Consider the following 14236-nt stretch of genomic DNA (forward strand, 5'->3'; position numbering starts at 1 on the left):
AAATTCTCACCCTACTGTCGCTCCTTTAGCTCCGGCGAATACACGTGAAGAAGCCGGATTGCGACATTCCATTTCATTCATATCACAAAACGCTAATTTCACAGGTAATTATGTTCTTCTTTACATAGTTTCGCATGTGAGATGAATAATAAGATTTTAGTGTACTGATTTGGAAATTTTAAAGTGCCGATTTTCGTTGATCTGGTTGTATTTCGACTGAAGAAGGGGTTGACATTTCTACCAGCCGGCAGTAGTATTTGATGACGCAGTGTGTCTCGCACAATGTACATGCATACACAATGTACACTATCACTATGTACATTGTCCATACATTCAAAGAGAGTAAAGACATCCGTTTCGCCTGAAGTGAAACCATGGGTTTTGTCTGAAGTTGCTCTGGCCTTCTGAAGTGTTCAGAGGTTTTTATTTTGTCATAACTTTGATTTGTATCACTAATAAGTCAAGTGTAACTTGAACCCTGCTAGATTTTTAAAATATCCTTCTGTAGTTTTCCACATATTTCTAGAATTTAAAAAATGTATTTTCAGAATCACAATGCCATCAGACCAGAAAAAACGTCGTGAAGCTCAGAAGAAGGCAGCGAGAAAGACTCCTGGCAACAAAGCGAAGACGTTAGTCGTAGATGACGGGGAGGAGACACAGAATGGCGACAGCCGTGGAAGCAGTCGACAGAGTAGTGCGTGCCCGACGCCAGACAGACGCCCTTCTATTGCAAATGGCGCAGCAGGTAGGCAAAGTATACACCTGACAATTGGTAATTTCTTGCAACAAACATATTTTCATCTGAACATTCGAAGTGGTTTCTTCATTGGGAAAGTAATCAATCTCTTAACCGGTAATTAGAAATGAAAGTTAGGTTTTTAAAAAGTGCTGTTTCCATTTAGCTTTTTGCTTGTAAATTTTTCTTGAGAGTACTGATGTGTTTGGTCTTTTTTTGAATAGGAGCCTTCAATGTTTTGATATTGTTCATGCTTATAAACAAGAGAAGTGTTTGTTCGGTGTATTTAATCTCAAATTAATAATCAAATGAAAAAATAGTCAAAATGATAAAGCTTTTATAGTTATGAATGAATGGGTGTCTGCATAAATATTTGTAACAGAAGGTGTGGTCTTCTATGAATATCATTCTTGAATATTGAATAGAGTATGACATCTGGTGTTTATGAATGGAGAGCAGCAATTGTCCGATTGTCAACCGGGAAATGGTTGACACTTATTACCACCAGCTGTTAAACAGGTATAACAAAAATTAGCTTCAGGGGAATTTCGATAAAAGATTGGAAGCACTTACCTCAATCTGATCTCTATCTAAAGAGCAAATAAATTGCAGGCCTATGTAAATTCCACTGCTGATGATGATGAAAATGTGTATGAAGCATTCTGTTGTTTGATGCAGATGGATTGCTTCACACCTGCCTACCTGCCTAGTTCTTTGTTAAGCAATCATAGAGCAAAACGTTTCAAAGTGCCGGTACTGGGTCCATCACTGCCGGTCTGTGTGACTGGTGATGTTTTCCACTCAAATGCCCAATAGCTTGTCAGACTAAAGTAAGTGTGTGTGGTCTTAACTCAGTGGTTTGAGTAATACATGTAGGCATATCAATTGATCGCTAGAGGAAACTATCATTCTAAATTTTATGTTCTTTTATTTACTGAAGATGGCATAGCAAACGGAATCGATTCGCTTGATTTGGGTGCCAAATTCCGATCATGCACTGGTGTCCTGGCCTCCCACAAGGACAGCCGAGACCTGCACATGGAGAAAGTCACCATCAGGTTTCATGGCGTCGAGCTCCTGCAAGAGACGAAGCTGGTACTAAACTGCGGGCGTCGTTATGGCCTCATTGGTTACAACGGTTGTGGTGAGTTGAATTTGTAACATATCCCATTCATTTGTATGTCCCCAAAGAATAAAAGTGAGATATTTGATAAAATTTCATATTTCCATCGCAACACATTCCGGTAAAAAGCCTTTTGGGTGTTTCCAAAGGCATTTGACATGTGTCTATTGTTTATAATATGTTAGCAAAGTACAGCTACTGTTTTCTCAGCTAAATCATGTTGAAGTTAATTTATAATATCTCCATGTATCATGATATTTCAAGTTGAAACTCTTCACCCAATTGTTTTCCAGGTAAGACCACCCTCCTGACATCTCTAGCAAAGAGGGAGCTCCCGATGCCAGACCACATCGACATCTACCATCTGCAACGCGAGATGGGTCCGAGTGACAAGACGGCACTGCAGGCGGTCGTCGACGTCGATGAAGAGAGAAAGAGGCTTGAAGCAGAAGCTGAGGAGCTCTCTTTGAAGGAGGACGAACGTAAGTGTATTAAAGGACGACTTGAGTCATCGACCAACACCAACATTTGTACCCGAGCTCTTTAAGCCAAAATGTGTACAGGGGTAAGGTGTCTTTCCAAACATATGTCTTCCATTACATTGGAAGTTTTGTCTATACCTGAAGAATGATGACATAATAGGCCGAGGTTAAGTGCCACACTCCACACAAGATGGCGTGTCTAGCACAATGCTCGAACATTCGAAGCGAAATAACCACTGACTTCAGGTTCAGAATTCTGTATTACATCTACACTCTTCAGCATAATAGCTTCAGAAAAATGTGGGTGGTTCAAGCTTTAGCCAAATGCTCCTTTACTTCTAGGATCTCACGAACTTCTCATGGACATTTTGGAGCATTTAGAATCGATGGAATCCGATAAAGCTGCGATGAGGGCTGGGCGCATCTTACATGGTCTCGGCTTCACCAAACAAATGCAGGACCAAAAGGTTAAGAACTTCTCGGGAGGTTGGCGGATGAGGATATCGCTAGCCAGAGCCCTCTATATTCGACCTTCCCTACTTCTACTTGATGAGCCCACCAATCATTTAGATTTGGATGCATGCGTGTGGCTTGAGGAGGAATTGAAAACGTAAGTACATGTTTCTTTGTTCTTTGATGAAAACAGTTTGCTCTGATGAAATAAATAAAGGCTCAATAGCTTGATGATGAACAGCACTCTGTACTCTTGTGTCATGGAGAATTTGAGTTAGCTTTCCTTTGAGCCTTCTTCCTAACCAGGAATTTCAGTTCCTCCTCGGTTCTCCGAATCGAACATAATCCGACATCGTGTGGATAATCTGACAATTTTGCCAACCCTCATTCCAGATATTCGCGAATCCTCGTGATCATCTCGCACTCGCAAGATTTCATGAACGGCGTCTGTACGAACATCATCCACATGGATCAGAAGAAGTTGACGTCGTACACGGGAAACTACGACCAGTTCATGCAGACGCGTTGCGAGTTGATGGAGAATCAAATGAAGCAATACAAGTGGGAGCAGAATCAAATATCTCACATGAAGGTAGAGTGGACCCTCCTCTAGTGGACGCCTCTGTTAGCTGGGCACTGCCTTCACCCTCCTGAAGAATGATGACATAATAGGCCGAGGTTAAGTGCCACACTCCACACAAGATGGCGTGTCTGGCACAATGCTCGAACATTCGAAGCGAAATAACCACTGACTTCAGATTTAGAATTGAAAATTCTGGATCAGCTTATTGTGCTTTTGGTCATGGTTTACTAACTGTTTGTTATTTGCTTTCCAGGATTATATTGCCAGGTTCGGTCATGGTAGCGCAAAGCTCGCGCGACAAGCCCAGAGTAAGGAGAAGACTCTTAAAAAGATGGTGGACAGTGGTCTGACTGAGAAAGTAGCCTCAAACAAGGTATGTTTCCAGTTCAATGCAAGAAAGTCTTCCAAGTCCAAAAATTTGGATAAAAGGCTATTGTTCTGCCTGAAAGAGTTCATCTACAATGTTTTTTTCAGATTTTTAGGGTGGCCACTCAAATCTTTGAGCTACATGTAAAGTGACTGCAGAAAAAGAGAGAGAGATATATATTTGCCTGCTGGTGTAATGTGCATCCCTTTGTCGTTTTCAGAATCTAAGCTTTTATTTCCTGGACTGCGGCACGTTGCCATCTCCAATCATCCAAGTTCAACACGTCTACTTCAAGTACGGAGACGACAAGCCATTAATCTACAAAGACTTGGACTTTGGTGCGGACTTGGACACGAGAGTGGCTTTAGTCGGACCTAACGGTGCTGGGAAATCTACGCTGTTGAAGTTAATATGTGGAGACGTAAGTTAAAGCATAGGGCGATGTCTACAATGGGGTTAGCCTCATTTCTATTCAACTCGTTCAAAATTTGCCTTTCTGCTCAGTTCAGTGACACAGACTTGACATTGCTGTAACCGAGTTTCACATTGGTCTTTAATGAGAATATACATCTCCATTTCTGCACATGGATGATATAGGATGGGGGAAATAACAAAGTCATCCTGTCTTGTCATTAATTGATAATTCATTCTTGTCTTCCAGCTTCACCCGACTGACGGTCTCATTAGGAAACACGCCCACTTAAAGATCGGTCGCTACCACCAGCATCTTCAGGAGATCTTAGACTTGGATTTGTCAGCTTTAGAATGGATGATGAAGGCATTCCCCGCCATCAAAGAAATCGAAGACATGAGGAAAATCGTTGGGCGATATGGCCTTACTGGGATGCAGCAGGTATGGTGCCTGGCCTACTGTCACTTTGTCGTTATTGTAGTGGCCCTTTTGTTGAGTTTGTTTTGTAAGAGTCTTCTCTTTTTTTCTCCAGACCTGTCCGATGGCCAATCTTTCTGATGGCCAACGTTGCCGTGTGATATTTGCATGGATCGCTTGGCAGTCGCCTCACATTCTCTTACTCGATGAACCGACCAATCATTTGGATATCGAGACGATAGATTCGCTGGCCGATGCGCTGAATGACTTTGAGGGAGGCATGATTTTAGTGAGTCACGACTTCAGGCTTATATCTCAGGTAGGTGAAAGTTTTATTAAGAGAGAGAGAGAGGAGTGATTGTGGGTAGAATTTTGGTCTATGATTTGCTCCAGAAAGAAAGACGTACTGAAGAAAGTCCACACTTAATATGACCACCTTCTCTTGAAATCTTTTTTAAAAAAAACAACATTTCCTCTCTTCAGGTTGCCAAGGAGATCTGGGTGTGCGAACATCAGACAATCACAAAGTGGCAGGGAGACATCTTCCAGTACAAGAACCGATTAGCGAAGAAAGTGCGGAAAGAGTTCGAAGCGAATAAATAACAACATTGTTCTTTAGGCCATTCTATCTATTTATCATATTATTCCTGGAAGTGTGATAGCGTCTGTCTGAAGGGGTCAAAATGTGTTTGTGATTGGATGCATAAGCATAGGTGGCGCTATGAAGTGAGCATGTTCATCACTAACTAGTGCAAGATACTGCTACGACAACTTGTACAATTGCTCGTCTGGTAAAAGAACCGAAGGTGGGCGAGCTTTTTGGGTGGTGCTCCGGCTGTTGGTGGTTTCCACGAGTGCCTATCACCACTGTGGTGACCTGTTTTATGCTGGTCCTGTTGTATGTGGCAGTGTTGCTAGGACACATTTCTCAACTCCGGCCCTCCATATTTTTTCTCCCATTGAAGTAGGGTATTGAATGTAGGCAAAAATCTGCTCCACTCAGGATGGACAGACATTGTTTAGGTTCTGATGTGATGGATGTAACCGAACGGAGTTAATAACAATTTGTGAGAGCAAATGACAGTGTTTCGAAGAGGCTGACCATTGATGCCTCCCATGAATTTGTCCTCTCTGGATCACAAGAAATGTTTAAAGGGAAGCACTACTGTTGTTTGTGACAGTGCTGTATGGTTCTCCTTGGAATCTGTGATGAGACTCTATTCACTGTGCCCATAATGGTAGATGTACATTGCACACCGTAGTGCATTGATAAACTAGTCTCTTGTAGGACATAATTATTGTGATGCTTCTACAAGGCTGTAGTTCATTTCATGTACAATTGGCACTACATAAAAAAAATGAAATAACTGGGAAAATATGTCAGTATTTCACTTCAAATCTCTTGTCATCGGTCATGTTCTTAAAATCTGTGTGTCACTTTCTCATGAAATGGACTAGAGTGGGACTGGCTGCTAATTGTACTTCAACTACTCTGTACTGCTGTGATGTATTGCACTGTTGTCAGTTACAGTAATGAATGAAAGGAACTTTATGTCAGTTAAGTTTTCTAAATCTACCACAAAGGCTCTTCAGTGATATTACTATCTACTTATTGGTGTCTTTATCTATGTTACGATTTTTTGCCTCAGCAGACGTCACACTTCTTGATAAAAATGTTAGGTATATTTCATAACCGAGATTGACAATGAATCTCTGGGCATCCATTGTTGTATTTATGCTTTTCCTACTTTAGTCTTTATTTCAAAAGCAAATCCATTGAATAAATCAGTTTTTGTGCGTCAGGTTCGTCCCTAGCTACTCCATCAATCAGATAACAATGAATACCCCACACGCTCTTTAGGTTTATTCGACAAAACAGGGTTTTGTAGATAATAAGGTTAATACGGCACACTTCTTAGCTTAAATGAAAAATGCATCTTATTAATTTCTTTGTCTTCGTTTAAGAAGAAAAGTTTGGCCAGTTCTGCCATTGTATACCAAAATTTCCAGTTTCTGTACTGTTTTATTTTTGAACAGACTGTTTCTTTGCTGTTCTGTACTGTAAGATGAGCACACAGGGGCTGGTCTGAAATTTTCTTTTGCATTAATGTTATTCCTTCTTTCCTGGCATGTAATTCAGCCCCTCAAAATTAGCCATTTTTCTGCCGAGGACTGGTATTCCAATCAAGTGCAACTTCACGCTCTTGAGACAGCCCAAAATGTATGCAGGCAAATTCATGACTCTGTGCATCACATGATGCCATTGCCGTTCACTGCATCATAGATTAGTTCAGCATAACAGAGCCAATCGGCACTGAAAAAAATTGTGATCTTGGTTGTTAGCGTTTTGGTAGTTGTTCTAATGATGTAAAATGAACATCTTAATTTAAACAAAAACTGTGGACCAGCTGTGGTTTGTTTCGAGTTTCATAACACCTACCAATATTGTGGCAGCGTCGTCTTTTGTTTTAAGTGGCTTTAGTAAATTTCCCCCGAGGACCGCTAAACAAGGAATAAAAAAAGTCTGGCCGCACAGGTCAGAGACTGCAGTTGGTTACAGTGGTACGATACGTGTATGAGGTTTCCTCAGTTTTACTTCTTCTAAATTATAATGGAACACTATGTGAATGATGTGAAATGGAATAAAAACATTTTAAAACCAACAGCGGAGTTCTTGGAATTTGTAAGGAATTCACATCACACTGATGGGTCTTTCTTCTAATAAAGGAGCAGACTTTGAGCTGCACTCATCGGTTTTGATTTCAGTAGAGTCCCAACTGTGAGGTGTCAATTCTATCACACCTGTTGTCAAGGGCAAAATGTGCTGAAAAGTCTTCAGGCATGGTATGTTCCATCGAATCCAACAGCACATGCAAGTCGATCCCATCTTCATATTGATCGAAAAATCAAGCCTCCTGAGGCTCAAACATGGCCCTCAGTGTAAAATGTTCAACACTGCAATGGAGGTGTGGTTGAATTCTTCTCTCGGCAGTCTCCTTGCCTCGTCTTGACCAACAAGGGTCAGGTGCCGGACCAGATGCCTAACTGACAGTCCCCCATACAGATCTTTATCAGTCCATAATTACTTCTACCATCCTTGCACCTTATGGGCATTGCATTTTCTCCTTACGTCCATATCATAGAACCTAGTCCACCTTGGATGATGATGGACAGCACAGTGGTTCAGCCAAGGGGCTAATCATGCCACAGCAGTTGTTGTGCTCCGAAGTAATCTTTGCTGTCGAGCTTGTTCATTGGTCTGCTTTGGGATAGATTATCAGGTGTGGATCTGCTCGTGCTGCACTTGGCTCTGGGTGTAACAGCGTTTGTTATCTCGCAAGGTCTGGTTGTGGCAGCATCTGCAATCTCATCAGGTTTGGTTGTGCCAGCATCTCTTGTCTATCAGGTCTGGTTGTGACAGCACATGCTGTATCAGGTCTGGTTGTGGCAGCATCTGCAATCTCATCAGGTCTGGTTGTGCCAGTATCTCCTGTCTATCAGGTCTGGTTGTGACAGCACATGCTGTTTATCAGGTCTGGTTGTGGCAGCATCTGCAATCTCATCAGGTCTGGTTGTGCCAGTATCTCCTGTCTATCAGGTCTGGTTGTGACAGCTATGCTGTACGTATTATCAGGTCTGGTTGTGGCAGCATTGTAATGGTATGGTTGTTGCAGTATCTACTGTCTCTTCAGGTCTGGCGTTCTGATTTCATGCAATCCCTTTATGAAAATGATCATGTATTCACAATGTGAAAATGAGACACAAGGGTGGAGACAAGGTCCACCCTGTAGAAACATGGTGCACTTCGTTGGGAGAGAACACATCTAGATCAGACAGATTACGAATAACGAAGGGGCATGGCACATCCAGCAAAGGCTTGGTACACTCTCTGGCAACATGGCGAGCTATGAAGGGGAGGGCACATCCAGAAGAGATAAGGTGCCCTACTGTCTCATTGGGCGAAAGACATTTCTGCAGGTAACAATATAGAGCGACGGTAAAATGCACAGGCCCGTTGCGGTGGGAAACAGAAATGTCCTCGTTTTTCACTTTCGCTTTGATGTCTTTGAACAGGGGGACAAGTTCATGCCTATGTCCTGATCTGGTGTGAACAAAGCCTTCAGTACTAAACCACCTATGCTACACCATCAAAATGTGGTATCTCCTTCTTCACCAAACTCAGGTTGTGAATACAGGTTGCTACACCAGCCAGAGGTTGTATGTGAAAGACAGGCGACGATATTCCTCCTGTTACACTCGGCCACGAGTTGTGAAAGATAGAGGACTTCACCCCGGGGACTTCATTTCCTGTAACATCTGCCACGGGCTGAGGGACCATGGATTTTCCCTCTTATTTCAACAGCAACACGTTTTCAAAGATATATAGTACAAAAGTGTAGGAGACAGGGGGTTATCCTCCCTGCTAAACCGCCCGGCCAAAAATAGTTGAAGGCAACTGGGCGACTAAATTCCTCTGGCTCCACCCAGCCCGTGCAAGTTGTGGAAGACAGGTGACTATACTTCATGTTACACCAGTCACAGGTTGGGAAAACCAACGGATCATTTCTAGTTCTTTAGTGGCCGTTGGTTGTGACAGGCAGGGGACTATACCACCTGCTACACCTGCTACATGCTGTTGTGCGAGTGAACCTACTGGTTAAAGACAGGGGACTATTCGCTCTGTTAGACCAGCCACCAGTTGTGAAAGGTGAAAGACAGTAAGAATGCTCGGAGGAAATGAAGGGGTAGAACCGGTGAATTATCAGTGGCACCAGCAGACAAACGATGGTTATGGTCCTCCACTGGTGGTGCCTCTACTTCACACTGCCACTAGGTCTTCTCGTTGGCAGCCAGAGGCCCATTGGTGCTTGCTGTCTGGCCACTCAACAAGAGATGATTGGCCATATGGATTTCTCATCTGAAGCGAAAAATCACCAACTAAGAGGCCATCTTAATGCGTGTCTATGCTAAAGCTTCATATGAATATTTAGTATCTCTTCTAAGACGGGATCTCACCTACCAGAGAGTTGTAGAGACAGGGGACTGACTATACTCCCTACTTCACCAGATGCAGGGTGCGAAAGACTGGCAACTACTTTATCTGCTATACCAGCTTCAGGTTTCGAAACACGTTCAGACGACCATATGCCTTCTTTTTCACAAGACGCAGGTTGTGAAATACTGGCGACAGCATTCTCTTGCTGCGCCAGCTAAAAGCTGTGAAAGACAGGCAACTATACTCCTTTCGTTTCATTCAGACACAATTTGTGAAAGACAAGGGATTATACCTCCTTCAGTCAGTACAGGTTGTGAGAGACCGGGGACTATGCCTCCTGCTTCACTGGCTGGTTGTTGTGAGAGACAGGGGACCAAGTTGTGGAAGACCAGGGACTATACCCTGACCCATACCACATGTTGTGAGAGATAGAATGTGAAGTGTGAATGACCAGGGACTTTATAATCCAGCCACTGCTCAACAAGCTACAGGTTGTGAGAGACAGGGGACAAGTTGTGAGAGACAGGGGACTCTTGTTACACGAGCCACTGGTTGTGAAAGTCTGGGGGACCCAGGACAGTGAGAATGTGTGGGCCACTGGAGGAAAGGATGGCGCAGAATCAGTGAACCAACCCAGCCATTTATCTAGCTTTTCCCTCCCTTCAACAGTCTTCTTATTTGTTCACTTTGGACTGCAACCAAGGCGAACAATATCCAAGTGACCACGACAAAGACAGGTATTTGTACAAATTTTGTTTATTATCATATCCCTCACAGCGAGGGACAAAAGCGCTACACAACTTTGATTGACTATTAACAGAAAGAATCTGAACAGGGTCCATATCAAAATCTGAAATAATGACTTCACATTTTAGACATTCTGGAAATTTTCAAAGGCTGTCACCACGAGACCAACATTATACGTCACAGTTTAGCTCGCAACAGAGATAGAAACTGGGACCAACACAATTTTCATAGCTCAGTTACAGGTGGTAAAAACAGGAGCATTGTCCAAAGTTGGCTTAGGCCTTCTGACGTGTTCTGAGTGTGCGCATTTGTTTTGCTTGGGCTCCGATCTGTCTTGGTCGAAAAAGCAAATCGGACTACAGAAGAGTGTCTCAATACATGTCCGGCTCTCAGGGTAATAATACACTCGGATAATCGTCTGCCTCCCGGATGTTAATCTGTGGCACAGTCCACATAAGAACTATGTAGACATCCTTAGTGCCGGCATGGCATTGAGACACCCCTCCATCAACTGCATTGGAAGGAATGTAAAGACAGTTTCAACAGCTCAATACAGCATCACTTTCTCAAACAGACATCTCGCCTCTTACCCAAATTTTCATCTCAACCTCTAAAATACTTTTTAATGCAACAACTAGAATTACCTTTTGAATGTAGATAATCTGAAATCAGTTCTGGACGAGCCTTCACTTGGAGTCATTTCGGAATTAAGACAATCTGGGAGTCTGAATTCAGACTATATCAAACCTACCCATATAGCAGAAATAAAGCCAAGTGTTAAACAGTAATGTGCAACATGTAATCGACACTTCTGAATGACATACATATCTTCAATGACAAACTCAAAACCAAGAGATACTTGCAAACTGGTTTTGAAAGAAAAAGCAAAAAGAAAACAACTGCATGTCAGAGCACAGACATAGTAGTACAGTTGTGAAACGTATGAGAAATAAAAGTTAGGTACAAATCTCCTAAAGTTTTGAACATGATGAACTTGGGCGAATTTTTACAAAGAAGCCAAAATCAGGAATTTCTGAAAATCTGCGCAGATCAAAGTTTTCTGGTGTGTTCAGAACAACAATCAAACCACATAATAATTTCTAATTAGGTCCCACTTTCAAGAGTCCACCAGGCCAACTGCAGAAAACCATGATGTGCACAAAGCTCTTTAAGTTTTAGACTTGTCCACTAGGTGGCGTTCCTAGCTGTCCGTCAGATCGGGCATGTCGTCGTCACTGTCTTCTTCTTCGGGCATATCATCGGGCATCTCGGGCTGTTCGAATGATCCCAACTGATTCATTACCTGAAAATAGTGCGAAGAGAGAATTGATTTATCAATTGGGGTTATAATTGCTTGTTCAAGGGCGGGGTTTAGACAGAGTAAATCATTAGTTCTCGCTAAAAGCTTTCGGACTGAAAGTGAAAGAATTGAAACTTACATTAGCGAAGTCTCCACCCTCTGGCTCCTCCGTATCAGACTCATCCGAATCTTTAAATCTACTGAAGTCTGTTTTTAACCAGTTAGGCTGAAAAGATGACAAATGGTTTTATTACATGATCACACCATGTTTTCGAATGCCATTTTGCCAAGTCCAAACGTAATGCATACTGGCTTTATGAAATGTGCGCTTCAACTTGCCGTGGCATTGCGTATCATGCGTGTAATAGTGCCATGAGCATGACAGTTGCATAGGAAGGTGCTGGTTTTGATCAGGAGGGGGATAGCTTACTATCCTCAACGAAGTACTAGACAATAGAACCTCCCTTGGCTGCCACCTCCATTTGCAGGATACCCTCCCACCTGAATTTGTTAGTTATCGTTAAGAGTAAAGAGAAAATGCATCGCTATTATGTCAGCCTACTTTTTTGCTTTCCTGTTGTAACTTGGGCCAACTTCCTTCAACTTTCTTGATAAGAACAATTTCCAAATTCCGTTTGTTGGGCAGAACACCGTATTTTGAGTCCTGGAATAAAATGAGTTGTTAGAATATAAAATGAATATTTTCAAGGAACAAGGACTGAATTCCTGAGATATTTTTCATGACCTTCTCCCTTAACAGCTCTTTATACTGTACAACCGTACTGTCTCTAAGCGCTCATTCCAAACCCTGCCCATATTCAGACACCTTTCTGGAGAAAACAAGGAACGGACATGACCTTTTACTTTTCAGAGTCCAGACTTTTTTCCTCGACTTACCGCTGGTATCACTTCCTGGTTTAAGTTCAGCGTGAATGCATACTCCTTCTGGTCCGATCCTCCAATGACACTGAAATAACCAAAAGGTTGGTGTTAGAGGTATCATCGCAGGCCAAGTCTTTTTAAAAATCAGTCAGGCGGGAAATGATGCTTTAGAAACATGCTGTCAATCTCTGCATATTGTGAAAAGCGGATGGATTGATTTGACAAATGTCGGACACTTTCCAGCAAATATTGTAACTTTCATACTTTGGTCTTTGCAAATACACACTGGTGCCAATTCATGATCTGATGGACACAGTGAAACATTAAGCAGTCACAATCGCACGTTCTACAAAGACACGTCAACCAAAATAGCACGTCTACTTACTCAAATTCTAACACTTTTGGTTCAAGTTTAACATTATTTTTCTTTATATTATTTAATTCGACTGTGAGGAATATTCTCTTTTTGTCCTGAGCCCATAGCACTGGAGGATGTAATCTGCAACAGAAAACAGTGTGGTTAGTGAGATATATGAGGAGTCAAGATACTCGGCCACGTCAGTCGTCATGGCAGAGGATGAAGCATTGTTGCCACGACCCACGGCGGCCGAAAACGTACTTCTCATGGCCAGTTTTGAGAGGGAATTAACGTTGTGATGTACAACGTGGATAATATACCGTAGGCCTATCGTCCAATGCTGCTTTACATGAAACTAGGTCAATCACAATCACTAGCCCCAGTCCGAGGTTGGCCTAGTGTATCTAGTGAAAATGCAGGAATGCGAATTATGTACAACGCAATGCACTGCCGTGTGCACACGCAGCGTGCATTCATCGAAACCGGCGCAGAACCGCCAGTGGGAAACACCCCTTCCAACGACAAAAGAACAATACACATGCGACTTTTTGCATGCTGCACGGGTACTTGGTTATTAGAAGCATCTATACATTTATTTCAAGGCGATCTTTCGTTTGTCATTTCGGTAAATCTATCAAGAATGGTGCGTACTTGGCCATAGCTGCTTGATCTCGACGGCTTTTTATTTCTACATGTGACGACTGGCCCGAAGATATTTATAAGCTTGATGCTGATTGGCCAACAATAACGCGGGAAAATTCTCGAACGTTCTGTCCTCACTGCACGTGGCGAAGCTTGGTTGTGACCCCGGTTGTGACTAACCGTAGATAAGAATCCGGGTGAGTAAAATGTGCTAGGTAAGAATAACTGTGGAACAAAACATGCTAGAGGGACATTGTCAGTCAAATTCCCCAAGGAATGTATAAAGTGTTAGGGGCCGTGAGGACAAAGTCACAACTAGGAAGATTGAGACAGTCCCACCCTTCATGAACTGATAGACAAGCAGTATTGACATACCCTCTAAAGTCATTTTATCCTGGCATTCTTGTGGTGACTATGTCTTCATATGGCTGAGAGGTGAAAGGAATCCAAGATCTATCATCACCACAGAATCTCTAGTCTAGGTGGGGATCACAACCAAAGAAGGGATATTCACATCTGTGTCAATGGGTATTTTTTTAAAGCCACTTACACCAGTGGGCAGCTCCGCTTACTTTAGGAGTATATGAGAACATTTGCATTACACTCCGGATGCTGTGGACCGGCCTCGGTCCTCACCATGAGGATACCAAATTAGGATGACACGATGGGCTGCCCAGGGAGAGTCTAATTTGCATGTGAGCAAATCAATATTTGTCTTGGATAATCTGAGGGAAC

The 14236-nt window shown here is 42.6% G+C and overlaps 2 protein-coding genes across 2 annotated transcripts; one reads left to right on the forward strand and one right to left on the reverse strand.

Annotated features, from left to right (window-relative positions):
- Window positions 1-21: 21 nt before the first annotated feature.
- LOC135500191 (ATP-binding cassette sub-family F member 2-like) lies at window positions 22-7239 on the forward strand. Its single transcript, XM_064791442.1, has 11 exons — window positions 22-104; window positions 549-748; window positions 1680-1883; window positions 2156-2344; window positions 2687-2954; window positions 3191-3389; window positions 3634-3753; window positions 3968-4168; window positions 4409-4600; window positions 4692-4895; window positions 5060-7239. Exons 2-11 carry the CDS (start codon window positions 556-558, stop codon window positions 5177-5179), a joined length of 1890 nt encoding a protein of 629 aa, XP_064647512.1. The 5' UTR covers window positions 22-104; window positions 549-555; the 3' UTR covers window positions 5180-7239.
- A 3073-nt stretch (window positions 7240-10312) lies between these two features.
- Window positions 10313-13549, reverse strand: LOC135500298 (co-chaperone protein daf-41-like). Its single transcript, XM_064791682.1, has 6 exons — window positions 13511-13549; window positions 12887-13000; window positions 12517-12586; window positions 12182-12283; window positions 11759-11845; window positions 10313-11622 (listed from the first exon to the last, which is right to left on the reverse strand). The coding sequence occupies exons 1-6, from the start codon at window positions 13516-13518 to the stop codon at window positions 11521-11523; spliced, it is 483 nt and encodes a 160-aa protein (XP_064647752.1). The 5' UTR covers window positions 13519-13549; the 3' UTR covers window positions 10313-11520.
- Window positions 13550-14236: the final 687 nt, after the last annotated feature.

Source organism: Lineus longissimus, chromosome 16 (genome assembly GCF_910592395.1).
Source record: "Lineus longissimus chromosome 16, tnLinLong1.2, whole genome shotgun sequence".
Classification (NCBI taxonomy): domain Eukaryota; kingdom Metazoa; phylum Nemertea; class Pilidiophora; order Heteronemertea; family Lineidae; genus Lineus; species Lineus longissimus.